The 26604-nt window shown below is 43.0% G+C and overlaps 2 protein-coding genes across 2 annotated transcripts; one reads left to right on the top strand and one right to left on the bottom strand.

Annotated features, from left to right (window-relative positions):
* Positions 1-453: 453 nt before the first annotated feature.
* PSMA2 (proteasome 20S subunit alpha 2) lies at positions 454-9750 on the bottom strand. The gene is made up of 8 exons (XM_075558165.1): positions 9644-9750; positions 6742-6818; positions 5808-5940; positions 4891-5013; positions 3987-4068; positions 2640-2713; positions 819-876; positions 454-730 (listed from the first exon to the last, which is right to left on the bottom strand). The coding sequence occupies exons 1-8, from the start codon at positions 9682-9684 to the stop codon at positions 614-616; spliced, it is 705 nt and encodes a 234-aa protein (XP_075414280.1). The 5' UTR covers positions 9685-9750; the 3' UTR covers positions 454-613.
* A 138-nt stretch (positions 9751-9888) lies between these two features.
* On the top strand, positions 9889-16325 carry MRPL32 (mitochondrial ribosomal protein L32). The gene is made up of 3 exons (XM_075558164.1): positions 9889-10051; positions 11803-11984; positions 15895-16325. Exons 1-3 carry the CDS (start codon positions 9922-9924, stop codon positions 16147-16149), a joined length of 567 nt encoding a protein of 188 aa, XP_075414279.1. The 5' UTR covers positions 9889-9921; the 3' UTR covers positions 16150-16325.
* Positions 16326-26604: the final 10279 nt, after the last annotated feature.

The raw sequence follows: 26604 nt of genomic DNA, 5'->3' as shown, positions 1-26604 counted from the left end.
GATCACATTAATTTTATGTAATCCTAAACCACAGACTTAAAACTGCAAGTATTAGATTTTATTTCTAGCACTTAAGGTTCATCACTGAGTTTAAACGGTCTAATGTAATCTAAGGGGCTTCTTTTAAAATACTTTCAACTTCTTGTGATGGAAAACTACAGAATTTACAAACTGATTTTTACTTACTTACATAATATTTTAATCTGTACACCATCATGGTTTTGCCCTGTTACCTTGAGTGCAATCTCTCAGAGCATCCTAGGATTTCACTAATCCACGTCTCAAGGTGCCTGAAAAATCCTTAGGCACCATCTGGTAGTAAGAGGACAGCAAGATTTAGCTCAACTGAAACTGCATGAAGACTGAAGCGTTACAGTGCTTTGCAGAAATCAAGTGTGATAAAAGCATGAAATAGCTATATTAAAATTGCACAAACTCTTAAAAAGCTGGAAGTTGGGTTTAACAGTTTATTATGATTTGTATCACTTTAAAAACACGGGTCCATTAAACCATGTAGAAATAATTCTGCAAAAAGCCTGCAAAACAAAGCATACTTTAACCAGGTTAAGAGTAGATAGATGATAGGAAATCAGATTGTTCAGTCATGTCTTTATTAGGCTATGGCAGCCAAGTAGTCCTTAACTTCAGTTGGAGTCAGTCTCCGAAATCCAGCTTCATTGCAGATTCCAACTTCTATGTTATCTTCTGTCATCTGTCCTTCAAAACTTTCCTAAGGAGAAAGTTAGAAAAACCCTCAATTTCCCAAGCAGATCGCAATAATGCCATCATAAAATCCAAGGGCTAGGGACGGAACTAACCTTTAGGGTCAAGATAGCTGTATGGATGGCGTCTTCAAGCTCCAGGTCTTCATTGTATCTAAGGAATTTGGAAACAGAAAGTGACCTTCTTGTTATGACACTGCTGAGTATTTTTTGTTACTAGTTAAGCACTGCTTGCAATAGTAAAGGATTCCGTTAAAAAAACCAAAAACACACTCTTTAAACTGCTAAGTTAAGAATTAGTTCTTATAATCACTTCATTGAAATAAACAACGGTAAATACACTGTCCTGTCTACTCGATGCCAACTCACAGCAATCTTTAGCTGTCCCAAAATGAAACTGAGACTTGCTGGGGGTTCAGCATAATGAAGAGTGTCATCACAGAATGAGTTTATTTCAGGAGACATCTTTCAATATTTAAAATCACAGCAGAGGAATTTTCCTTTTGCTAAAACTTCATCTGTATTTGGTAGGATCATTAATATATAAGCATTAAAGAAGTGTTTTAGGATACTACAATTATTTAATTTTACCATTTCATCTCAAGACCAAGAGTTTTAATAATTTCAACATTAACACTGCAAATCTATGTGCTGAATCCCCACATTCTAAGTTTTCATATCCCAAGGAGCATGGGATCACAGTGGTTTCACATTGGGCTGTGAACTAAAAGGACAGCAGTTCAAAACTACCAGGTGCTCCACCGGAGGATGAGGCTTTCTACTGCTGTAGGTTAGTCTTGGAAACCCACCAGGGCAGCTCTATCCTGTTCTATAGGGTTGCTATGAGTCAGCATCAACTCAATGGCAGTGGGGTTCCCCCCCCCCTTTTAGCCCAAAATCCATTTGCAGAGTTCACACATGGATCTTTAAGCCTCTGATGAATTCCCTGAGCATAGTTGAGGGATGTGAGTAGCCTATTATCAGACAGAGCATTGTAAAGTCCATTATGACAAACACAGTTACGTTAAAATTATTTTTTCTTTGATCTCCCTTTTGATGCATTCAAAAGTTGCTTCAGTTAAAAACAAAAAGGCGTGCTTGTGTTGGGGTAGGGGGTGGGGGGTGAGGGGACGGGGGCAAGCAGGAACAGCACACTTGAGTTAGGCCTCTGGTGAATGTCCCCTGACTATGGACTAAGGATTCAAATCGCCCGCACAATGAATTGGAAAGTGTATTATTGAAGCTATAGTTAGGTTAAAATTTTGCAACATTTCATTTAATCTTTTGGACCCATTTTACAGTTGTTCTAGTTTTTAATATTTTCTGCTTTCCTTTCGATTGAGGTTTTCGTTGTGTTGTGTTACTGTTAGTCTTGCTATTTCTCAACTTCTGTTCTGCATGTGAAGTCCGTGATGGGTAAATCTACAGAAGCAGGAACTGGATCAATGGTTCCTTGTGGGCAGCTTGAGGGGAAATGGGGAACTAATAACAATTAGTTCAAGAAAATGTTCTTAAAATTGTTTGTGGTGGTGACTGTATAAATGACTGAACTACTGAATTACATAATTTATGAATTATATGCCAATAAAACTATTAAAAAAATTTTCTTGATGAACACCTTTTCTCATTATCCAAAAAATGAATGCTTTTATTTTTTTGAGATTGTAGAAAAAAAGTAGTTAAAAAGAAAATTTTATTTTAGGAAAGAACCAAAAGACAGAGAGAGCCTTAAAAATTAAATATCACCACCATGTACTACAGTGAAGGATAGGGAGAGTTTGTTCTTTTTTTTTTTTTTACATGTAATTAGGTTTAAACACAAAGGTTTGTTTAAAAAAAAAAAAAGATGTTTAAGCCCATGACATTAACTTAAAGGTAGCTAGACACCAGGAAGTTTCCCAAGGCACCTAAGAATACCTTTTTTCCAGAAAAGTTTTCCCATTCACATAGTTCTTTCCCATTGCTGTGGCTTTCCAGGCAAAGTAAGCACCCTAGTCAGAAGGGAAGAGGGAGAACAGTGTATTAGAAACAGTAATTGTATTGCCTTACAACATATACATTTTAACTCTACAACTGACTCTAAATTCCAAGAGAGAACATTGGGATAGAATAGCATATACCTTACAGAACCAGAACCGGCTGCTTTTAATGAAGGCCAGAGTGAGGCATCAAAAGAGGTGTAAGGCCGCTTCTGGGGGTTATGGAAACTACAGATTGTGGTGACAATTTTCTCAGGGACGTACATCCATTGACGTGCATAAAAATTATACATTTGAACTATGTACAATTTACTGTACAAAATTATGTCCAAAAAAGTTAAAGGAAACTGAGGTTAACTTAAATAATCATGAGTAAGAGTTCAGATTAATAGAAATGAGTGGATCTAAAAATGTGTACTAGAGCTATCTGAAAAATGGTAATTGATCATCAATTAATATATCAATAAAAAGATGGCTTGTCATTAAAAATATCCCAAGTTTTTTATATTTAATGTTAGAATGAAAGCAACTGTAGTTCATATGTATTAGTTGTGCCAGTTGTAAAACCACATTTATAAAAATATACTCACATTTTAATATATTTTAAAAATACTCATAGTATTTTTCAAATTTAAGTACTGAACAAGGGAAATTACTTTTCTTTTCTCTTTCAGATTTTAGGTTAGACCATAAAGTTGAACGTGGATGAACCTGTAATTATGTAATGATCAATCAACACTTAGTTTTGATCAGGCCTATTATGAAAGATCAATGCCTAATCCTGACTGCCTAAAGTGCTCTTCAAGGAAAATGAGACAGATGTAGAATATTACATACTTTACGAATGCATGCCTTCTGACACGGCTGGTCTGCTTTAGAGCAGATAACTCATCGAGACACTAGATCCATGATTTTCAAAATGCTCAACCCAACATATCCACAATGCTTTGGTTCAAGGAGTCACACTATCAGGGTAGCTCCAAATAATGCACAAGTTCACTAGCAATATTCTGCAAAGTGCTACAACCCTATAGACGTAAGAGTTGCTAACAACAACCTCAACAGCCCTTCCATTCAAATATGTGAAGTTAATGAACATGACAGGAAAACAGGGAAGGCAGAACTAATGTAGATTCCTTACCAGGCTAAATTAAAAGTTTGAACTATTTTTCAAGTACAAAAGAAAAGGGAAAAATACAGCTCAAATTTAAACTCTTAATCTATTTTTATTAGATATTCACAAAGTACTTAAACAAACTCCTCAGCCACAGCTCATAATACTTACAGACGGATCTGACTGAAATAAATAAGGTCGTCCCTCATTCCAACCACAAATTAGTAAAGAAACTCCAAATGGCCGTACACCACTGAAGAAGAGAAAATGACAATTACTTGGCTTCTGTATTGTAATAAAATCCTAAAATAAGAATTCATTAGTACTTCAAAGCAAAGCAGATGTCGTGTATACTCGACTAAACTTCTAAGTTTACTGAAATTTTGGCTGATAGTTATCTGAGTAAAAATAATTCTTTCTTTATGGTATAGAAAAGCAACAGTCAAACAATTTTGGGTTACTGTATATACTCGTGTATAAGAAGCTGAGTTTCCCAGCACATTTCTAATGCTGGTTTTATGGTAAAATTAGGTGCTTTGGCTGTTATTTGGGTTGGCTTATATTTATTTGCGTATATACGGTAAATGGTAAAATATGTATTGAGGAGTAGCACTTAAGTGTCTTAACAAAATGACAACTTTCAGCTAACATGGCTTTTCCACTGGCTACATTCTGAGTCACCAACCACCTTTAAAGCAGTTTAGGCCCATTTACACACCAATTTAAGAATGCTGAAATTAAATGAATATGTGTCAAAGTGTTATTGCTTATAAGCTCTTCTGCTAGGAAAGAAATGGTTGAAAGCAGCAACCATTATCTGTTCATCAAGAACTGTACTCGTCACTGGCAAAAGAATGCTGTTTCTAGATGGGCTCTCACTGTGACGCGAAGAGGACATTTTCCCAATCTTCAGCGAACAGATTCTTGACTCGGTTAAGATCAGCTCTCATCATAGGGACTTTCTTGACTTGTTACATAAATACCAATAGAGTAAGCACTCTCCGACTCACATCTACTCTTAAAATGACTTTTGCTTTTTTCAATTCATAATCCATGTCAAGAAATAAGAACTTACCCAGACTGGGTGTATTCTTGCATGACAGAAGCTACTCTTTGTACCAGCTGCGCTGTGGGAATAGGCTCTTGGTAAACCAGATAGTACTGCTGAGCTAATTTCCGAGCTCTGTGTACAAGTACTCTAGCAAAGAAGAAAAGAATTAATTAAAGCACTCCATCTCCCCCATCACCTCATTAACCTATCTAATCAGATGCATAGCAACACTGTTACACATACTGTATTAATAATACCAATGAGATAGCTCAAAACCACTCTGGATGATTCCCAGAGGTAATAGCAGTAAGAACTAGGGCAGCTTTGATTACTATTTTAGGCAATGCCTATCTGTATTTTCCCAGTGAAAGGGGAAGGGAGTACTGATAGGAACACCTGAATCTTGATGGCCCACAGTCTGCAGCCCTTAGGAGCCTCGAGGGTTTTAGTCCTCTGTGAAGAAGGACCCGCCAGGCTGACAGGTGCTACTTGTATCATCTTTACAGTGCCTGGCTGCTGCTGCTGCACGCCCTCGAGTGCATTCCAACTCGCACACAGGCCCCATCGCTTTACCTAGGCTGTGAGGCAGTCTTTACATCAGGAGCACGCAGTACCAGGCGTTCAGCTACGAGCGGTTCAATGTGTTAACAGTTAAAAGTTAGTTTTGGAAAACGATGGGACCGCTCTACCCTGCCCTAGAACATGACTGGGAGTCGGCTCGATGGCAGTGGAGTTCATCTCAATGGGAGCAGATTGCCCAGTCTTTTCGCCCACAGAATGACCGGTTGGTTCAAAACGCTGAACTGTGTTAGCAGCAGAGCACTACCAAGATTTCTTTTAAAATAAGAGTTAGGAAATGAAAAGTATTTTTGGACTTTTATTTTCAAAGCAAAAGCAATTCATGATACGGTGACCAAAACAAGACAGGATGGCATAAGTACCTGTAATCTGGGCCCATGCCACTGTACACCAGGCCTATATGCTTGGTGATGGGTTCCACTTTGTGTACACTTCGCTCATCATACAGAATGGACTTCTGTTTCTTTTCAGTTGCTAAGACCACACCATTTGCAGCTTAAAAAGACAACAATAAAAAGTTTAATCCAAGACTGCGGTTCAACATTTTCTAACCGTGATTTCACCAAAACTCACTCATTTTCCCAGTTTGTAAAACCCTTTCCACTTGATTCCTGTATCTTAATCACTTAAGGCAGCGGTTCTCAACCAGTGGGTGTGACCCCTTGGAGGTCAAGTGACCCTTCCACAGGGGTCACTTGATTCCTCACAGTAGTGAAATTACAGTCATGAAGTAGCAACCTCATGGCTGCGCAGTCACCACATGAGGAACTGTATTAAAGGGTCGCGGCATTAGGAAGGTTGAGAACCACTGACTAAGGAATGGCAAATCATCTTTGCTCTCACTTGTAAGAGTGACCAAAAAAGAACAAAAACCCAACATATTAAGGTATGACGTAATGATAATATCTTGAGATGAAGTTCCACAATTAGTCCTTTCTAAATTATATGGAAGTAAAAAACTGTCATGTAGTAGTGATCTATCAGTGAAAGCAAAGCCAAAGAAAAAAGTTGGTTTCAATATATCAACTGCTCTCCACACTATCACACCATTTACAAAGGGCTATATTATTTTGGAAAAAAATATCTACTCAATCAACTTCTTAGATCACTTACAGTTCCTTTACAAGTTAAAATACTGTAAATTAAATATGAAGAGAACTATTAAGATTTATGCTGCCATTATTTACAAATTAATTATTAATTCCAAAAAGGTATCAGACTACTAGCAAGCACTTGAAATTATGCATTTGATAAACTTACATTTGACCATATCTGTGCATATGCAAATGTGATTACCTTTAATTCCCACCGAAGGAGCTCCTCCCGCTACAGCAGCCAGCGCATATTCAATCTGGACAAGTTTACCAGACGGGCTGAAAACAACCACGAAAACCATCAAAGGCGGTTTCTAAATACACATACTCTCATGTATTTCGTGCGGGCGTTTCTCTGAGAAAGGGCGGATGTACAGGTCAAACAGCATCCCCCAATCACAAAGAAAGTGGGGCTGACAGCAAACACGGTTACTGAGTGATGTGAACACACTCCTCGGGTTTCCTCTGGGTGCTTTGTCTCATGCCCGTGATCAACACCATTATTGTTTCTGCTTTCCTGAGGCAAGCTTATAACTTGTGCCACAGTTTCCTCATCTATAAGATGGGAATACTAATACAATCGTTACCTATTTCAAGGGCTGCATTGCCAATTAATGAAGCAATGGCTAAAAAAGCCCAACAGTTTGTGAGACAAATCTGGCACCAAGTAAGCACTGAATGGGAACAGTACTCGGAGTGAATGTGTCTGGGAAAATGGACATGGCCTTCGATGTAAGACTTGGACTATCATTCTCGATGAAGTATTTTCTGTCTGGTAAACTACCTACAGGAGCCATGAGAAGGTTGTTCAACAGCTCATCTGCTGGGGCCAAACACAAGTTCCAAGCTAGCCCATTTTGAGCTAGTTGCTCAGTCAAAAGTATGACAACAAATAAATCTTTACAATGCAGAAAAATGCTGTCCTCAAATAAAAGTACCTCACCCAGTCCGACATAGCTAGGTCCCCATCTCTTCTCTAAGAGAGGATAGGCATGGTTTAGTTTTATAAAATTATGGACACTACCTTGTCACTTGGGTCTTATCTCACACCATCCCACCAAGGCTCTAGATTACTCTGAACTTCAGAAGTCCATTGGACAAATGAATTCCTTGAACCAACATATTTTTTACTCTAGGTCTAGTGAATCCTTCCTAAACAGAAATGTCACATTTCCAGCGACACTACTCCTGACTGCTCAAACAAGGTTTAATTTCACACACCTACACTTTGGATATCTTATACTAACACTCTGGCTAAGATACGTCAATTATTTTTATCTCAGTCTTCCTCAACAAAGCATAAGCTCTATTCACTAGGATTTCAGCAGGTAACCTAGTATCAGAAATTTAATGTTTTGGTTGATATACATATCCACATCTAAATCCAGTAAGGAGTAAACCTAATTACTTCATTGACTTGAACAGGACATTAGCAGACACTTAAAATATATATTAGGTTATTTTTTCTTTGATGATCACCATTTCAATATAATAGTCTTGGAAACATGGTATAGTACTATAGAGTCACTCTGAGTCTGAATTCATTCACTAATATGAATAGTGAGTTCCTGATGTGTACATGTTATATACATACATTGTATGTATATGCACGCACACACACACTCATTGACACTGAGTTGATTCTGACTCAGTTATCCCATAAGACAAGGTAGAACGGTCCCTGTGGATACACTAGACTAACCTTTTACAGGAGTAGGAAGGCTCATCTTTCTGCCATGGAGCAGCTAGTTCACTATGCCACTAGGACCTGTCTCCATATGGCTGCCTCAAAGACATGCTGCTACACTATATGGTATATGATGCTTCCACCATAGGGCACATGATAAATTATTGAGAAAACTAATGCAAAAATTAAAAAAGAAAACGGCATACCCTTGTTTATTAAGATTTTAAAGAGGGTGTTGGTTTAGGATTTTAAGAAGATCATCTAATGTAATACAAAGCATATTAATTTTGTCATCTGAAAGAATGCAGATTGAATGCCAACCCAGCTACTCCTCAATGACTTTGGCTAAGTTATTTACTTTTCTGGGCCATGGCCTCCTCGTCTTTAAAATGGCGAAGTAGGTTACCCAACATAACTGTGGAAAGAGATTGAGTAAGTTAAGGTGCACTCAGAGAGAAAGTACTTAATAAAAGGTAGGTCTTACCTGACTTTTATTTAGGACAGGATTGGATTACAACCTCATTTCAACAAATGAACTTTAAGAAAATGGTTAATCAGAATCCTTCCTTGATTATTTATTTTACCCTTCAGCATGGGTCCTTAAATTGGGAATGATTTGTCTCAAGTATACCTTGGAAAACATAATTACTACTTTAACCTCTTGTTCTATCCCTGAAAATTTTGCAATCCTTTATAAAACTATCACCCCCTGGCCCCCCACCGCCTCGCCCTCAAGAAAGACAACACGCACGAGGGGCCTAGAAATCTGGGGCCCATGTAGCACTACGAAAGGGCTTCAAAAAGTCGGTGGAAAAACTGAATTAAACGGTTATGGGGCTTGTATACGAACTTTTAAAGTTCGCTGGTACATGACAGAACGTGGCCCGCGCTTTCATTTTGAATCCGTGTACTTCTAACCCGGGCAACAAGAGAAAGCGAAAGCTGCAGGTTTCCGCAGACACGAGTGCCCGGCGGCGGCGTCGGAATCGACCAAACATTGATCCCGAGGCTTTCTGAGGAAAAGCTGTGACGACGAAGACTCCGTTTCACACCCCCTGGAATCAGGCCGCCCGGGCTGGGTCCGGAGGGAGAGTCTGACTCTGCCAGGCCCGGAGATGGCTAGTCCAAATCTGCCTTCCCCTCTGGTTCCCAAAGGAAAGAGAATCTGTGACTGGGAGCGTCGCCCCCCGCTGCCCCCACTTAACCGCACACTCTCCCGACCCGCGTCCCTCGGCCTCGCGAACAGCGGGTCCCTGGGCCCCGCCCGGTCCATGACTTCGCAAAGCGGCATTTCCATCTCCGTTCTCTATTGGATCACGCGAAGGCATCACGCCAAAGAGCCTCAGGGACGACATGGGGCCGCAGGAGGGGCTCCTGCAACCTCAGCTACACGGAGGACTTGGGGCGCCTTCCGTACCTGAATGTAGTGAGCGAAAAGCTGTAGCCCCGTTCCGCCATCTTCACCCGGAGGTCGGCTGCACGACTACACGCATGCGCACTGCCGCCCGTCGGGCTTCATTTCCCCGCCCCGGGGGTCGTTCCTCCAGCTCTCTGATTGGAGGAGAGTCGAGCCGACGCGGGGCATGCTGGGCATCGTAGTTCCAGGGCTCCGTCCCACAAGACTGCGCGTCAGTGCGCCTGCTCGAGGTTGGGTTGACCCCAGCAAGCCGTGGGAGCCCGCTGGGAGCTGGGAAGATGGCGTCGGCCATGCTGCTCCTGGTGGTCACTCCTTGGCCCGCGGCGCGGGGACTCCTGCGAAACTGTTGGGAGCGGTTGCAGCGGAGCCTCCTGCGGAGTCGACCAGGCGTTCCCGGCCCTCCTTGGGGTAGGTGAGGAGAGTCGCAGTGGGCATTGGACTGGAAGCAGCAGCGCAGTGGACGGAACTGATGCCGGGTGCCTTCACCCTGTACTCTGATTTGGGGCCCTGCCTAGGGGACATGATGCAGTCGCTTCCCACAAACAACAGACACCCCCTTTGGCCATTCTCTCTCTCTCTCTCTCTCGCCCGCGCCCGCGTTATGACTGATGGCCCACGGGTGCACACAGAATGCAATTCCAGCTTACAACTTGGCGCCAGGGCCTGCTACGGTCAGGCTCCGATCCTTCCTTTCCCGCGCGTAGAATGCACCCTCCCCTGGTCTGCGGCGTTTTGAGTTCCAAGGACGAAGCCTGGTTGCTGTATAATCAGTCACCAGGAATTCATTGTAATTGGAAGTTTCTTGGACGTTACAATCGCCACAGTTATTCGATCTGCGAAGGCATCCCACGTTTTCTAGCGAACATCCTCGAATGTGGTAAATAGCCAGTCCAACACAGAGCGCACTATATTGTCACGCAATGTATTGCGTTGTCGTTAGTGGCAGGAGAGTCGATAGAGGCGCCGGAGGCACCCCCCCACCCATGTGTGCCGAATAGACTGGGTTTCCAGGACTGTTGACTTTGGAAGCAAAGTGCCAACCTTACAAAGTGGTCCAGTGCTTATGGCCGGCGGCGCCACTGCAGGATTGATGTGCTAATCAGTAAACCTTAACTCTTTGGATAATCCCCGTGGGTGTTCCTCTTTACAGCGACCCTCAGAGAGGCCCCAAGATCATACCCAGAGAAGCGGGCACCTGTTCTGATTAGTCCAACTTGCGCTGTTGTAGAAGCTTTCCAGTCCTTTCCAACTCATAGTGACCCCATGTGCCCGCTTCTTTGCTGTCCTCACAGTCGGTGATCCGCTTAGTCCACGGTTGCAGCTCTCATCACGGGGATTTGTCTTTCGCTGACCATCTACCAAGCATGATGGCCTTCAGAAGGGACTGGTCTCTGCCCTGATAACATGTCCTCACCTTCAACGAGCATCCTGGACAGATTTGTTTCTTCTTTGGGCAGTCCATGGTCCTTTCAGTGTTTATTGCCACTGCCCTAATCCAGAGGCGTCCATTCTCTGCCAGTCTAGTTCATCTGCCAGCTTTCACGTGCCCCCGAGGCGATAGGAAATACTATGGCTTGAGTCAGGTGCACCTTAGCCTTGAAGGCTATGGCATGAGGTGAGAAACTCGACAGAACTTAGTATTGCATTTCAAGTCCCTCTGAAAAAACAATTTGGTTTGAGGGTTGTGTGTCTGTGTTTTTTTTTAAATTCCCTTATGATCTCTTTATTAAGTGTAGTAGGTTTTAATGGCTAAGTTTTCCTGTTAAGTCTTTTTTATTGGATTTGACAGATTCTAAATTATCTTTAATCTTTATTGTTATCCAGAGAGACCAGACCCTGGAAAAGGACATGGTTGGTAAAGTAGAAAGTCCATGAAAAAGAGGAGGCCACTCTAGGACATGGACTGATAGGGTAGCTGCCAAAGAGGTCTCGAGCGTAGCCATCGTGAGGGTGGGACAGGGCTGGGCAGTGTTTCGTTCTGTTGTACACGTGGTCTCCCTAAGTTAGGACTAACTCAGTGGCAGCCAACAACAGACATAGACATATGTAATACGTGAATATGATACGTCCTCCTTGCCCCCCCCCACATTATCACTGGTTGTTAAATAGCCATTTAAAAGCTAGAAATGGATTCTGTAACTCCATGTTTTATTTTGTAGCACCAGCAATAGCAGTCCAGGGCCCGGCTGTATTTGCAGAACCAGCAAATGATTACAGTGGAAGTGAGGAAATGCCTAGCCTCTTGGATAGTATCTTTTGGATGGCAGCTCCTAAAAATAGGCGCTCTATTGAAGTGAACCGATGTCGGAGAAGAAACCCTCAGAAGCTTATTAAAGTGAAGGTACGGGGGTCATTTTTGTGGGTATCCTCCTTTTCAGGCCTACCAGCGAGCATGCTCATGGGATAGCCGTATAGCTTATGAATTGTTCTCTGATTGTAGATGTTTGTTGGCTTTGGACCTAAAGCAAAAATACTCTCAGATTATGTAGATAATCTGTCTTCCAGCCTAAATATTAAGACATAGTCAAGGAACTAGTTTGGAGATGGGACAGAATATTCAGGTATGAAGTGCTTAGGCATCTTTGGACATGTGAGCTATGATAGTCTTGAGCCCTGTGGTTTTGAACTGAATAAGGGTATACATTAACTATCGCAGCATCTAAAGTTAAAATTAATAAGTATATTTAACTTTATTGTTGTGCACATAATACTATAATGCTGATTTTACTATTTTAGATACTGTTTTATTTGAGATATCCATTAAAATGCCGTGAAGGAATCCTCACTAAACATTGAGTTGACTAATTCATTGTGACCCTGTAGCTCAGAGTAGAACTGCTTCCTAAGGTTTCCTGGGCTGTCAGTCTTTACAGAAGGAAGGAGCCTTATTTTTCTCCCACTAAGCGGCAGGTGGGTTCAAACTGCAGTTCGTAGGCTAACATGCAACCAACAATGCCCGCAGGGCTTCTTAAGGAGCTCCTTAGGCATATGATAAAACATAGCTAATCTGCCCACAGTGTTGTTTTATCAAATCTTCATAATAACCCTTCAAAGTAAATAACATTTTCCTAACTTTTGGGCTGGACAAATTAAGGTTAAAAAAAAGTATTTACCTGTGGTCACTCAGCTATTAGTGGTAGAGCCAGAATTTGCCCTCTGGCTGTCTGCCTCTGGAGCCCCCTTTCCCTTGACTCTGTCCTTGTGTGTTCCTGTTCTCAGACGAGTCCATTCTGCCCACGTGGATGCACTGTCCTCATTGAGCTAGTGAGCACAAATTAAAGTGCCTACTTTACAGTTCATGGGCTTAACAGTTAGGCTTTCAGGTACTGTTGACTTCCTTGTTTTCCACAGCAGCTGTGATCTTATAAAGCTGATCGCCACACCCTACATTCGTTAGACATTGTCATGTCTAAGGTCAGACTTTTCCCCATAAGCCCCCTGGGTGAGTCTGAACCAGAGTCTTGGTTTGTGGTCTAGTGCAAACCATGCACGCCACTCGAATGTCTACACGTTGGGATAGGCATGTATAAAAACTCATTAAAATGTCCTCAGATGTAATATGATCAATGGCTTTAAGCTGTTAACAAAAAGAATTGCAGCATATAACGAACTTCTGTTTTTATAGGAATTTGAAAAGGTCTGTGATAAAGCAGGGAAAGACTGATTGAAAGAAAAGGGGCGGGGCTTTCTTTCCCTCGGTCTCTTATTGAAATTGCTGGTGTCGGGAAGCTTTTGATGTGTTAGGATGCTCCTTATTAGAGTTTAATAGTTGGGATTCCGTGAGCCCTGGTTGTCCAGTGCCCACCTGCTAATGAGGAGCTCGGCAGCGGGAGGGATGAAGATGTAGCCGTCTGCTTCTGTAAAGGTTTACGGCCATGGAAATCCAGTGGGCTAATTCTTTTTTTTTTTTTTTAACAATTTATTGGGGCTGATACAATTCTTTTCACAGTTCATACATATACATACATCAATTGTATAAAGCACATCTGTACAGTCTTTGCCCTAATCATTTTGTTCTCTTTTCTTCTTTTACATTTTATTAGGGACTCCAACAACTCTTACCACAATCCATACATATACATACATCAATTGTATAAAGCACACCCATACATTCCCTGCCCCAATCATTCTCAAGGCATTTGCTCTCCACTTAAGCCCCTTGCATCAGGTCCTCTTTTTTTTTTCCCCCCCTCCCTCCCCTTTCCCCCCTCCCTCATATGCCCTTGGTAATTTATACCTCGTTATTTTGTCATATCTTGCCCTATTCGGGGTCTCCCTTCCCCCCTTCTCTGCTGTCCCTCTCCCAGGGAAGAGGTCACATGTGGCTCCTTGTAATCAGTTCCCCCTTTCCAACCCACTCACCCTCCACTCTCCCAGCATCGTCCCTCACGCCCTTGGTCCTGAAGGTATCATCCACCCTGGATTCCCTGTACCTCCAACCCTCATATGTACCAGTGTACAGCCTCTGTCCTATCCAGCCCTGCAAGGTAGAATTCGGATCATGGTAGTTGGGGGGAGGAAGCATCCAGGATCTGGGGGAAAGCTGTGTTCTTCATCGATACTACCTCACACCCTAATTAACCCATCTCCTCTCCTAGGCCCCTCTATGAGGGGATCTCCATTGGTCGACACTTGGGCCTTGGGTCTCCACTCTGCACTTCCCCCTTCATTTAATATGGTATATATATATACACATACATATATACATATACACATATATACACATACATACACACACTTATATCTTTTTTTTTTTTTGCATGATGCCGTATATCTGGTCCCTTGGGCACCTCGTGATCGCACTGGCCGGTGTGCTTCTTCCATGTGGGCTTATTTGTTTCTGAGCGAGATGGCCGCTTGTTCACCTTCAAGCCTTTAAGACCCCAGACACTATCTCTTTTGATAGCCGGGCACCATCAGCTTTCTTCACCACATTTGCTTGTGCACCCATTTGTCTTCAGCGATCCTATCATGGAGGTGTGCAGTCACTGATATGATTTTTTGTTCTTTGATGCCTGGTAACTGATCCCTTTGGGACCACTCGATCACACAGGCTGGTGTGTTCTTCCATGTGGACTTTGTTGCTTCTGAGCTAGATGGCCGCTTGTTTATCTTCAAGCCTTTAAGACCCCAGTCACTATCTCTTTTGATAGCCGGGCACCATCAGCTTTCTTCACCACATTTACTTGTTCACCCACTTTGGCTCCAGCCGTTGTGTCGGGAGAGTGAGCATCATAGAGTTCCAATTTAATAAAAGAAGGTATTCATGCATAGAGGGAGTGTTTGAGTAGAGGCCCAAGGTCCTTCCGCCACCTTAATACTTGACCTATAAATATCGACACAAAGATCTATTTCCCCAACCTCCTATATATATTTGCATGTACATGTCTTTGTCTAGACCTCCATGAATGCCCTTTGACTCCTAGCTCTTTCCTCCATCTCCCTTGACCTTCCTCCTGCCCTACTACCATGCTTCATCGCCACCTGGGCTAGAGTATACCTCTTCTCTAAGCAACCTTACCCTCGATCATTTCCCATCAGGCCTGCCACTCCCCCTTCTCTACCCTTTGGGGTCCCATGTTTTTCCCTTGTCCCTGGGTTTGTTAACACCACTTCCTTACCCCCCCTACCCCCCACCCCAAGTCCCCCCGGAACTGTCGGTCCCGTTGTTTTTCATCCAGATAGTTCATCCAGCCTGTCCTATTCAGACAGACCTGTGGAGTCACTAACATGCACGAAAACTAGACAGAGGAACACAAAGCAACAGTATACAACCAGACAACAAAACAACCAAAACAAATCACTGAAAAAGAACAGAACAAAACAGTTCACAAGAGAAAAGCTTGTAGTTAGTTCAGGGATCTTTGCTGGCCCTTAGGAGCGTTTTCCAGTCCAGTCTGTTGGGGCACCACGCTCTGGCCCCAAAGTCCAGTGGGCTAATTCTACTCTGTCCTACAGGGGGTCAGAATCAACTCAATGGCAATGTTTTTTGTGGTTGTTTTTAATTGGGATTAAGAGGCATATATGATCTTTCAGCAAAATATCAGTGCTGTGTGTAATTAGCCTCGAATCCTCGTGCTGATTTGTCTCACGGACACTCGATGATGCTTGTCCTGTTTCTCTATTTAAAAAGAAGATGGGGCAGGACATCATGCAACCCCAACGCTATGAGAGAGGGACAGTGTACGTCAGATTTTAGTTGTGCTTTACAATGGGCCTTGTTAAAATCTCTCTTACTCATTTTTTTATAGTATAATATAGACGTTTGTCCGGAATGTGGACACCTGAAACAGAAGCACGTCCTCTGTGGCCATTGCTATGAGAAGGTGCGCAAGGAGACGGCAGAAATCAGAAGACAGATGGGGAAAGCAGAAGGGGGCCCTTTTAAGGCTCCTACCGTAGAGACAATAGTTCTGTACTCGGGGGAGACGCCGGGTGAACAAGACCAGGGCAAGAGGATCATTGAACGGGACAGGAAGAGACCATCGTGGTTCACCCAGAATTGATGCAACAAATGTTTAAAGAGGATACTTTACAGTAAAACATGGCTCCTGCAAGAAGATGCTTTGTTTTTATGTTGTAAATCATCAATATAATTGAAGTCATTCTTCACTTGGAATTAGTTTTGTGTGGATTAATTTCAAGAATAGATCATGAATAAACTATATGTTGGTATACAGTTTATACACTCTACGGCTTTGAGAAAGCAAAACTGCGAACACAAAAACGATTGAAAGTGTGTAGCGGGATTGTTAGTTTTTGCTCTCGTTTCTGTTTGTCTGATTTTCCTTACCCAAGACTACACAAATAACACCGAATAGCAGCGTGTTGTCTGAATTCTCAGCACTATTTTCCAAGGTGGTAGTTGGACTGGAGGAGATCAGATGAAGCCCTATCCCTGTCTCTTCTGCCACTGTGGAGTGTTTTGATTTAGATAGTTAAATTACCTAGTGTGTTTATCATGTTATTTTTGTACATATATGATTCTATGACATAAGTATGTAATTATTACGTTAATACCCTTAGGTGGTAGAAATAGCTATCTACATTTCATGATACCAGGATGTAGTAAATGGTTCATGAGACATGAGTAAGAAGATACAAGTAAATTCAATAGTGCACAAAAGCTATGCTAAGAATGTTTTTACATTTTCATTCCTATATATAGGTATATAGGATATATGTGTGTGGTACATGCATATGCATATATAGGAATATGCACACATGCCATCCATATGCGTGTACCACATATACGTTTGTATATGCCGATATGCAGATGTATAGGAAGGAAAATACGTATTTTTGTCTGCTCACAGCAGCCCTTTGTCCAATGGAACAAACACTGGCGGGCCCTGTGCCGTCACGGTTGCTTGCTCTTGTTTGAGCCCAGGTGTCGGCCCATCTCCCTGAGCTCCTCCCTCTGATGTGTGCTCCCGAGCACGATGGCCTTTAGGGACTCTCGTGGCATGTTCAAGAGATAGTCACTGCCCTGGCCTCTAAGGAACATTCTGGCAGTATTCCAGGACCAATCTTTTAGGCACTCTGGTTTTTGGTGTGTTGTTTTGGCAATCTGGTACTTCCAGTATTCCTTGCCAGCACCAGAATTCAAATGTATCAATTCTTCATTCTTATTTACTGTCCAATTTTCACACGAATAGGAGACTTCTGAAGATACCGCGCCTTGGCACCTTAGTCCTAAAAGTAACATTTTGGCTTTTCAGCACTTTAAAGAAGTCTGGTGCAGCAGATTGAGCCTAGGCAATCATCACCTGGGCGCCCAGTCTTTGTTTTCAGCAAGCAAGGTTGGGTCATCTGCATATCACAGGTTGTTAAGCCTTCTTTCAATCTAGTGCCACATTGTTTATATAATCTAGCCTCTGATTATTTGCTCTGTATATACATTGGATATGGTGAGAATTCAATCCTTTCACATACCTTTGAGTTTAAACCGGGCAGCATGCCTTTGTTCTGTTCACAAGACCCTCTTGATCCATGTGTAAGGTACGCAGCACAAGGAAGTGCTGAAATTCCCATTCTCAAGGCTGTCCATAAGAGCCACACAGTTGAATACCTTGGCATAGTCAATAAAATACAGGTAAGCATCTTTATGGTAATTTCTGCTTTCAGCCAAGGTCCATCTAACATCAGCAGTTAAATCCCTTGGTCCACGTCCTGAATCCAGCCTGAACCTCATGCAGCTCCCTGCCAGTGTACTGCTGCAGCCATCGTAGGCTCATCAAAATTTCACTTGCATGGGATATCAGTGATACGGTTCTATAACTAGAGCATTCTGTAGGGTCACCTCTGCAATGGGAACAAACATGGATCTCTTCCCGTCAGTTGTCCAGGTAGCTGTGTTCCACATTTCCTGGCATAGATGAGAGTTTTCAGTGCTTTATCAGCTTGTTGAAACATTTTGATTGGTGTTCCTTCAATTCCTGGACCCTTGTTTTTGGCTAACAGTGCTTTCAGTGCAAGTTAAATTTCCTGCAGTACCATTGCTTCTAACTCCTGTGCTACCTTCTGAAATTGGTAAATTATTGACCTCTTTTTTTTTACAGTGACTAATTTCCATCTCTTTTTGATGCTTCCTACATCATTCAAGATTTTTCCTATATACAGAATCTTGGAATATTGCAACTTGAGGCTTGAAACTTTTCTTGATTGTGTTCATGTTCAGGTATGCTGTGTTCTTCTGGTTTCCTAATTCTAGGGCTGCACATTTCATTTTACCAATAAAATGGCGTGTGTTATTCTGTAGTGTCTTTATGGCAATAGCTTCCTTAACTTCCTGCTACTAATTTCATGTTCCCTTTCCATCATTCCCAGGAACTCAGGATTTATTGCTCCCTGCCAAGTCTTTATCTACTACCACAGTGTACTACACTACGTACCTATGAGCACATACCTATCCCTTAGACCAGTGGTTCTCAAACTTCCTTATGCCACGACCCTTTAATACAGTTCCTCATGTGGTGGTGACACCCCCAACCATAAAATTATTTTCCTTGCTACTTCATCACTGTCAATTTGCTACTGTTATGAATCGGGCGACCCCTGTGAAAGGGTCATTTGACCCCCAGGTTGAGAACTGCTGCCTTAGACTGTCGAGATTATAACCAGCCTTAGCAGATAAGGACAATCTCTAGTCATGTCAGTTAGAAGTCAGCCCACTGCTGTTCACCACAAGGTCAGCAGTTTGAACCCACCAGCCATTCCGAGGGAGCCATGGAAATCCACAGGGGCAGGCCTACTCTGCCATATAGAATCCCTGAGTCGAATCACTCGGTGGCAATGAGTTTAGATTTTTTGGCAGCTATATTGACCACTTTGTCAGCATACATCTCTTCTCCCGAAGTCTTCACTTGGTTTCACTTGTCAGTTTTCTCTTGCTGTTTCCCTCCCACTTGCTGTTCCTTCCTTTCCAGTCTGTCCTTCTCAATGCTCCTCTTTTCCCCTCCTCTTAAAACTGTACCCCAGGATTCCATCCTTGAAATTCTTGTTACTCACCTTGGTGATTTCATCCAGTCTAGTGCCTAAATACCAGCTAGATATCGATGCCTTCCAGTTTGGTATTTCCGACATGGGTCTCTGTGAACTCCAAACTCAGCTGCAACTGCCTGCTCTGCACCTCCACTTGGCTTTCTTAACAAGCGATCAATCAGTCTCTTCAGGTCCTGTCTTCTCTTGCAGTCCTATTGATTTCCTCAGCCTTCTCCATCTCACTTGAAAGCAAGTCCATTCCAGTTTCTCAAACAGCCTTCCTCCCCATCCAACACCAAATATGCAAATCCCATGGTTCCACAGTTTATTTCAGAATCTTGAGTGGGTATCACTATCTACCCTGCTACCTCCTGAGCAGAATCCCCGACATCTTGCCTAGAATAATGAACCACCCCACAAATTGGTCTCTTTGCTTCCATCTTGGCTTCTTATGTACAGTTCACTCTCCAGACAGCAGCCAGAATTCTTGAACACAAAGCATCTCTACTCACAAATCTTTATGATCCTAACCTGAGTGAAACAAGCAGACACATGAAGATATATTCATGGTTCATGAATGCTGACGAGTCCATCCCCCTTTAACCCCCTGTGTAATAGAGCGCAAGGGCCGCATAGGATTTTCTTGGCTGTGATCCTCATGGAAAGGTGTCTGGCTGGTGGCGTGGGGTAGGTAGTGGGTGCTAACTGCAGAGTCAGCAGTTTGAACACCAGCTGCTAGGCTTTCGACTCCGGTAAAATGCATGCCCTCAGAAACCTGTAAGGGCAGTTCTCCTGTCCCTAGCGTTGCTATGAAGCGGAAGTGACTGGATAGCAGTGAGTTTTGTTGTTGCTTTAAAATCTTTATGGAAGCAGATCCCAAGGCACCTGTGATGCTGCCGGGTGTATTTGAAAGGTCAACCTTCCATGTACCAGCCAAGCGCAAACCATTGCTACCACCCCTAATCAGTCAGTGGCCATCGTGTTAATGCCCACGTACAGTGGTTCATGTGTGTTCGTGGGCATTGACGCCATAGAATTTTCAATGGCAGACTTTGGGGGAAGTAGCTCACTAGGTCTTTCTTCCAAGGGACCTCATGCATGTTATTAGCACTGAGAATGTTAACCATTAGGGAACTGGAAGATAATGAATTCCCCTCATATATATGCATGCATTGTATCTACTTTATATAAACCAGAAACCCAACTCACCACCACTGAGTGGCTTCTGACTCATAGCGACCTAGGACAGGGAAGAACTGCCCCTGTTGGTTTCCAAGACTAACTGCAGGGGGATAGAAAGTCTCGCCTTTCTGCCATGGAGCGGCTGGTGGTTTCAAACTCTACCTCACAGCAGCCTAACACATAGCCACTCTGCCATCAGGGACCACATATTCTTGTATACTATAGCCATATTGCTTATGACAAATTTGCTTTGGAAAATCAAAAATATTGGAGGTGCACTGTATAGGTCTCCCTGACCAGATTCAACTCTGCAAGAAACAAGTACGTGGGTGATTCTACAGCCTCCGTGTGCTGCCCAAAGTAGGCCCGTTACTTACAGAAAGGTTGAGGCATAAACCTTCCCCGAGGGGCCTTGACTGGAAGGCCTGGCACTCTGCTTCTAAAAAGAGCCCCACAAAGAGCAGTGCTATTTGTAATGCATGGGGTCACCGTGAAACTTCATTCAAGATTGTGTCGCCAAGTAAATGCCAGGATTAGGCAGCTTCGAAACCCTGATGCCGATTTGAGGATTGCTTTAACACTCGGAGAACTCTCCCTGGCCCCAGCCTCCATCTGCAATTGTAATGTTTTTCTATCCTTGGCCCCACCCTCCCATAGGCAACGGTAATATTTCAGGGACAAGATTCCCACAAAATACTTTAAAAGGTGTGCTAAGAAACCCCCTGCTCTGTGATTAGCATTTCTTTTCCTGGCACACTCTGTTGTACAGAGTTGATCTGTCTGTTTCCACAAACTCCCAGCTCCCTGTCATCAGGTCATTTCTGGTGCAGAGGAATCTATGGGACAGAGTCAACTGCCCCCTTGGTCTCCGAGATTGTAACTCCTTAAGCCTCATCTTTCTTCAGAGGAGCAGCTGGTTTTGAACTGCTGATCTTGCTGCTAGCAGCCAGTGGGTAGCCACTACATCAGTAGGGCTCTTTCTAAATCAGGTAATAGCATTTTATTTTATTTTTTTTTCTGTGACAGAATGACTGCTTGTCACAAATTAATCCGAGGGGGCTTCAAGTTCATGGAAAGACTCCTTTATCCTTTAGCTCCATTTTTCCATGAGGTGTTTGAAACTGGCTCTTTCAGCAAAATGCAATAACAGCAAAACAAGAGGCCCTTCCCACCTAAGGCAATGAAGAGCATGCTAATGAGGTGGCTAATGAGGACATCCTGGGCCATTCTTCACCGGGCCTTTTGTTTTGTTTTTTTAACCTCACTGAAAATTACTTAGCAGAGTTCCTGCCATTATGTTCCCAACCGTGTGCCTCCCCCGGCCTGGCTGATCTATGTCTTTCCCGTCACTGTGTCTGTGAATTCCCTAATGAAGGTTTGGGGTGCAATTTGGAGCAAAGAAGGGAGAAAAGCAGCAGGCCGAGGTGCCCTGGTTTCCTCTCCAGGTTATTTAAGTTCTGTGCAGAGCGCCAGTGGAGCGGGACAGCCACAAATTCACCAGGCATCCTCGGAAGGCTCACTAGGGGGCAGCAGACGAGTTGCATGCAGTCTTGTCCAAGCAAAGGACCCACTGCTGCAACAATGCTGGGAACCTTACTGTGCTTCTGCCACAGCTGCCAGCCAACGGCTGATGAACGAAATGGCTGCAGGGGAAGGCTGTCCCCATGCAGCAAAGGCCGCAGCGGGGACACAATGAAACCTCTGCTCACCATGCGCACCCTTTCCTCCTGCTGCCCTGGTTCACCGAGCATCCCTCTGGACCGCTCTCTCTCTTTTTAAAAAAATGCTTTTGTTGGGGGCTTTTACAGCTCATCACAATCCATACATTGCTCCAATGTGTCAAGCACATATGCCGCCATCATCATTTTCAAACCATTCTCGTCCCAATTGAGCCCCTGATACCAGCTCCCCATTCCTTACCCCTCCATCCCCCACCCGCCCTCCCTCACGAGCCCTTGATAAGTTATAGATTATTTTTCCCCATATCTTACAACGTCCTCTGTCGCCCCGCACCCACTTTTCTGTCATTGGTCCCCCTGGGAGAGAGTTCTAGATTGATCCTTGTGACCGATTCCCCCTTTCTCACCCCACCCTCTCCTAATCCTCTTGGTATCTCTACTCTCCTTGTTAGCCCTGAGGGGTTTATCTCTACTGGATGCCCTGTGTTGCGGGCTCTCGTCTGTAGCAGTGTGCATGTTCTGGTCTAATCCGATTTGTAAGGTAGAATTGAGGTCATGATAGGGGGGTGAAGGAAGCACCTAACAGCTGTGTGTTTCATCGCTGCGATACTCACTCTGACTGGCTCATCTCCTCCCCATGACCCTTCTGTAAGAGGATGTCCAATTGTCTAAAGATGGGCATAGGGTTTCCACTCCATACCCCAACCCCTCCATTCACATTAGGTATGATTTTGTTCTGGGTCTTAGATGCCCAATACCTGATCCCATTGACACCTCATGATCACACAGGCTGATGCACTTCTTTGATGTGAGCTTTGTTGCTTCTCAGCTAGATGGCTGCTTGTTTACCTTAAAGCCTTTAAGACCCCAGACACCATATCTTTTGATAGGTGGGCACCATCAGCTTTCTCCACCACATTTGCTTATGCACCCATTTTGTCTTCAGCGACCATGTTAGGAAGGTGAGCATCACAGAATAATGAGAGGGGAATAGAACTATGTATTCATTTCTATATGTTAAGAAGGTTGCAGATGGACATTGGGCCTCAACTCAAGTACTCCCTTAAAACAAGAACACTTTGTTCTAACAATCTGGACCTTGTTCTTCTCTCAGGTCTACACCCCTGGGGTCCATGTTGCCTGCTGAATTCTAAAATCCTCTCCAGGAGCTTTTTATCTCTGAGGATAAAAATTCAGAAGGCTGTTGCTGCATTGCTGTTGCTCCAATATACCCAAATATTAATACACCCATGGCTAAAATGAAGTACTAGTTTTCTTATTGACCTTCTTTTAATCCAGTAGTCTTAAATAGTGGCGATTCCTTCTTCTCGCTGGTTCTCTCCCCAGGTGAACATTTGACAATGTCTGCGGACAGTTCTGGTTGCTGTAACTCAGGGTAAGGGGTCCTAGTGGGAACACTGCTGTTAAATGTCATATCAGACTTGACAGAACTAATTTTATTTGGAATAAAACATTGAATGATAACATTTAATTTTATATGAGTGTCCCAGGGCAATCTTATCTTTTCCGTACTTAAAGAGCTCTCCTGTGACCCTTTTGTCTAATTTCCTTATTTATCTCTGATCCCTTATGCTCTCATATTACCAAGCATTTGCATTAGGATACCACAAATACCTAATTAATAGTCAAATGCTTCAGCCAAATCTTTCTACCTAGTTTTTCTTCTTCTCTGGTAGCTTATCTCAGTTCCCTCATCCACTTGTTTAACGAATATTTCTGTCCAGCCTGCAGTGTCCTTCTGCTTAGCTAATTGTCACTTCAGGTTTAGTGCTAGACTTTTGACCGTCACCAGCCAATCCTATAGCTACTCCACTTTTCCACATCATGGTAAATAAACCGCCGCTTATAAAGTTGCACTAATAAAACCTGAGTCATTCTTGATTTATCTCTTTTCCTCCACTCTCGCATCTAATTCATAAGTAGCTCCTTTTGACTTTCTGTCCCTACTCCCAAAACACCTCCTGAGTATTAGATGGCATTAGGTTTGGAGTGACAGGCAGGGAGGCTGCAAGGAGAGTCCATTTGAGGGCCAAGGGTGCCTCTAGGGAGACTCGATCAGGGCCTCTGGCGGTGATCTTGAAGAGAGAAGATGCAGCCTGGACCTCTGGGATTATGACAGTGGACATGGAGAGAACTAGAGGAAATTAAGATATTTTGCGAAGCAGAATCAAGAGGATTTGGTGATCATGCGCTGGTAAAGAGATAGGAGTGGGAGAAATCCACCATTTCCCCCAGATTCCCAGCTGAGCCACGGAGCACCTCTTACCAGGACGTTTGTGTGAGATGAGCAGTTCATTGGTCGTGCCAGTGTTCAACACCCTCAACTGCTAGCCAACGGTTGGGAGGTTTGGGACACCCAGAGGCTCCCTGGCTGGAAACCCTGGGGAGCACACGCTACTGGAACACAAAGGGGGTCGCCGTGAGGATTAACGAGACAATGTGTGGTGTCAGTGGTATCAAATGGAGTAGATTATAAGGGAAAAAATCAATATGACAATTATTGACAAGTCATATAGTTATATAATTAATAGTTATTAGATACCCAAACTGAGATGGCAAAGTGGCTGATGGATATGTGAATATTTAAATTTGGAAGTAGTCGGCAGATGGAGTATTATTGAAAGCATGAAGATGAAAGAGATTAGTCAAGGCAAGGACTCAGAAGAGAGCCCCAAATTCAGCCTGCTTAGGAGAAAGTTGGGGCGTTGTAGCACCATTGATACCCAAAGAGAAGATTGCCCCTGAAAGGGAATCATCGATTCTGTCTAATGTCTTTGGGAAGTGAAAGAAAATGAGAATATGAAAATGCTCAATAATGGTGGCAAATGTAATTCATTTTTGACGTAGCAAAAATGATTTCATTTGAGTGTTGGAGGCAGAAGCCAGACTGGAGTGGGCTGAGAGGGACTATTTGCTGAGAAGGAGGAGGCAGTGTTCCTAGAGAGCTCTTTTCACAAGCTTTCCTTTGCAGGGGAGTAGAGCAAAATGAGGTGAAAGCGAGGGGAGGCTAGCGTGTGTGTGGTAAGCTGAAAAAGCAAGCATTTGTGTTCATCGAGAGTATCTAACAAAAGATGAGATTATAAATTATTATTTTCATATCTTACATCATCCTCTGTCACCCTTCACCCACTTTTCTGCTATTCATCCTCGGGGGTGGGAGGATTATATGTTAATCCTTGTGATCTAAATAGTTTTATTGGCAGATAATTCACATATAAATTAATTGAATGGTTTAAATATGAAGGAGGAACAAAAACAAAACACAAACGAAAAAAAACCCAGAATATTTTCCCCCCAAAGCTATGTATTTAGATTTTTAAAAACACAATAACCTTATCATCTTCGAAGTATTCTCCATTACGTATAATACATTTAGTCAAATCTGCCATTCCATTCTTGGAAACATTTTTTAAACTCAGCTGTTTGGATGGCTGACTGCACTTCCCTTGTTTGATTCTTCACCTCTTCTATGTCATCAAATTGCTGTCCTTTTATGTCCCTCTTCATTTGTGGAAACAAAAAGAAATTGCATGGAGTGAGGTCAGATGAGTAAGGTGCATGAGGCAGGAGAGGTATGCTTTTTTCCCCCCCAAAAACTGGCTCACTGAGATGGCTGCATGAGCAAGTGCATTGTCCCCCATCTCCCACAAATCATGCCTTTTTTCCCACACACCAGTTCCCCATCTTCTGGTCCCCATCTCCCACAAACCAGTCCCTCATTTCCCACAAATCAGGCCTTCTTCCCCACACACTCTTACACGATCTTTTCAGAACCTCTAAATAGAAAGTTTGATTATTAGTCAGACCTGGTGGAAAGAACTCCAGGTGTACTACGAGTCAGCCTTTTCATCTGTTTGGAAAGTTGACAGACGTCCCGAACAAGGTTTGTCATCAAGTGACATTTCAGCTTTGGGGAAATGAGAAAACCACTCATACAATTGAGTTGTTTTCTTAGTGCTGGCCTTGTCAGTGTGTTCAATATCACAACAGTTTCTGAGGCATTTCCCTGAGCAGGAAACAAAATTTCACAGCTGCACACCCCTCTCTGAAATTGGCCATCACAAAAAACGAGGTACCAGCTGAATTGCTTTTATAAAAGAAAATTCACTGTGACCAGAAAGAACCTTCCCAGGAGATGCCACCGGGTGCACTAACTCAGAAAGAGTTGCTCAATGCTTGCCTATGGTTACTGCAAAAGCTCTGTTCTGCCCAGTGCAGGTTTCTTTGGTGGGGGGGGGATCCCCTCGTATATTAAATAGAACTGTACATATATCACCACAATCAATTTCAGAACATTTTCTTCATTCTTGTATCAATTATTATTAGCTCCCTGTTTCCCCCCTCCCCAATCTCCCCTGTCATAACCCTAAGAAACTATTACCCTAGTTGCTGTCTCTATCGATTTACCTATTCTGAATTTTATATAAAGAAAATCATTTTAAAAAAGAAAACACAGAAAATATTCAATTCAAAAGATAGTCGAAAGTAATGAAATCTAAGATCATCGAAAATCATGAAAAGTAGAGCAAGTTACAGTTGATCAAAATGATAAACAACATTGTTAAAATGTTCCACCTTCATCTAACTTGTCTGCCA

Source organism: Tenrec ecaudatus, chromosome 9, assembly GCF_050624435.1.
Source record: "Tenrec ecaudatus isolate mTenEca1 chromosome 9, mTenEca1.hap1, whole genome shotgun sequence".
In the NCBI taxonomy this organism is placed as follows: Eukaryota; Metazoa; Chordata; class Mammalia; order Afrosoricida; family Tenrecidae; genus Tenrec; species Tenrec ecaudatus.
Note: the sequence above shows the minus strand (reverse complement) of the source record. Positions and strands in the feature narration are given on the sequence as shown.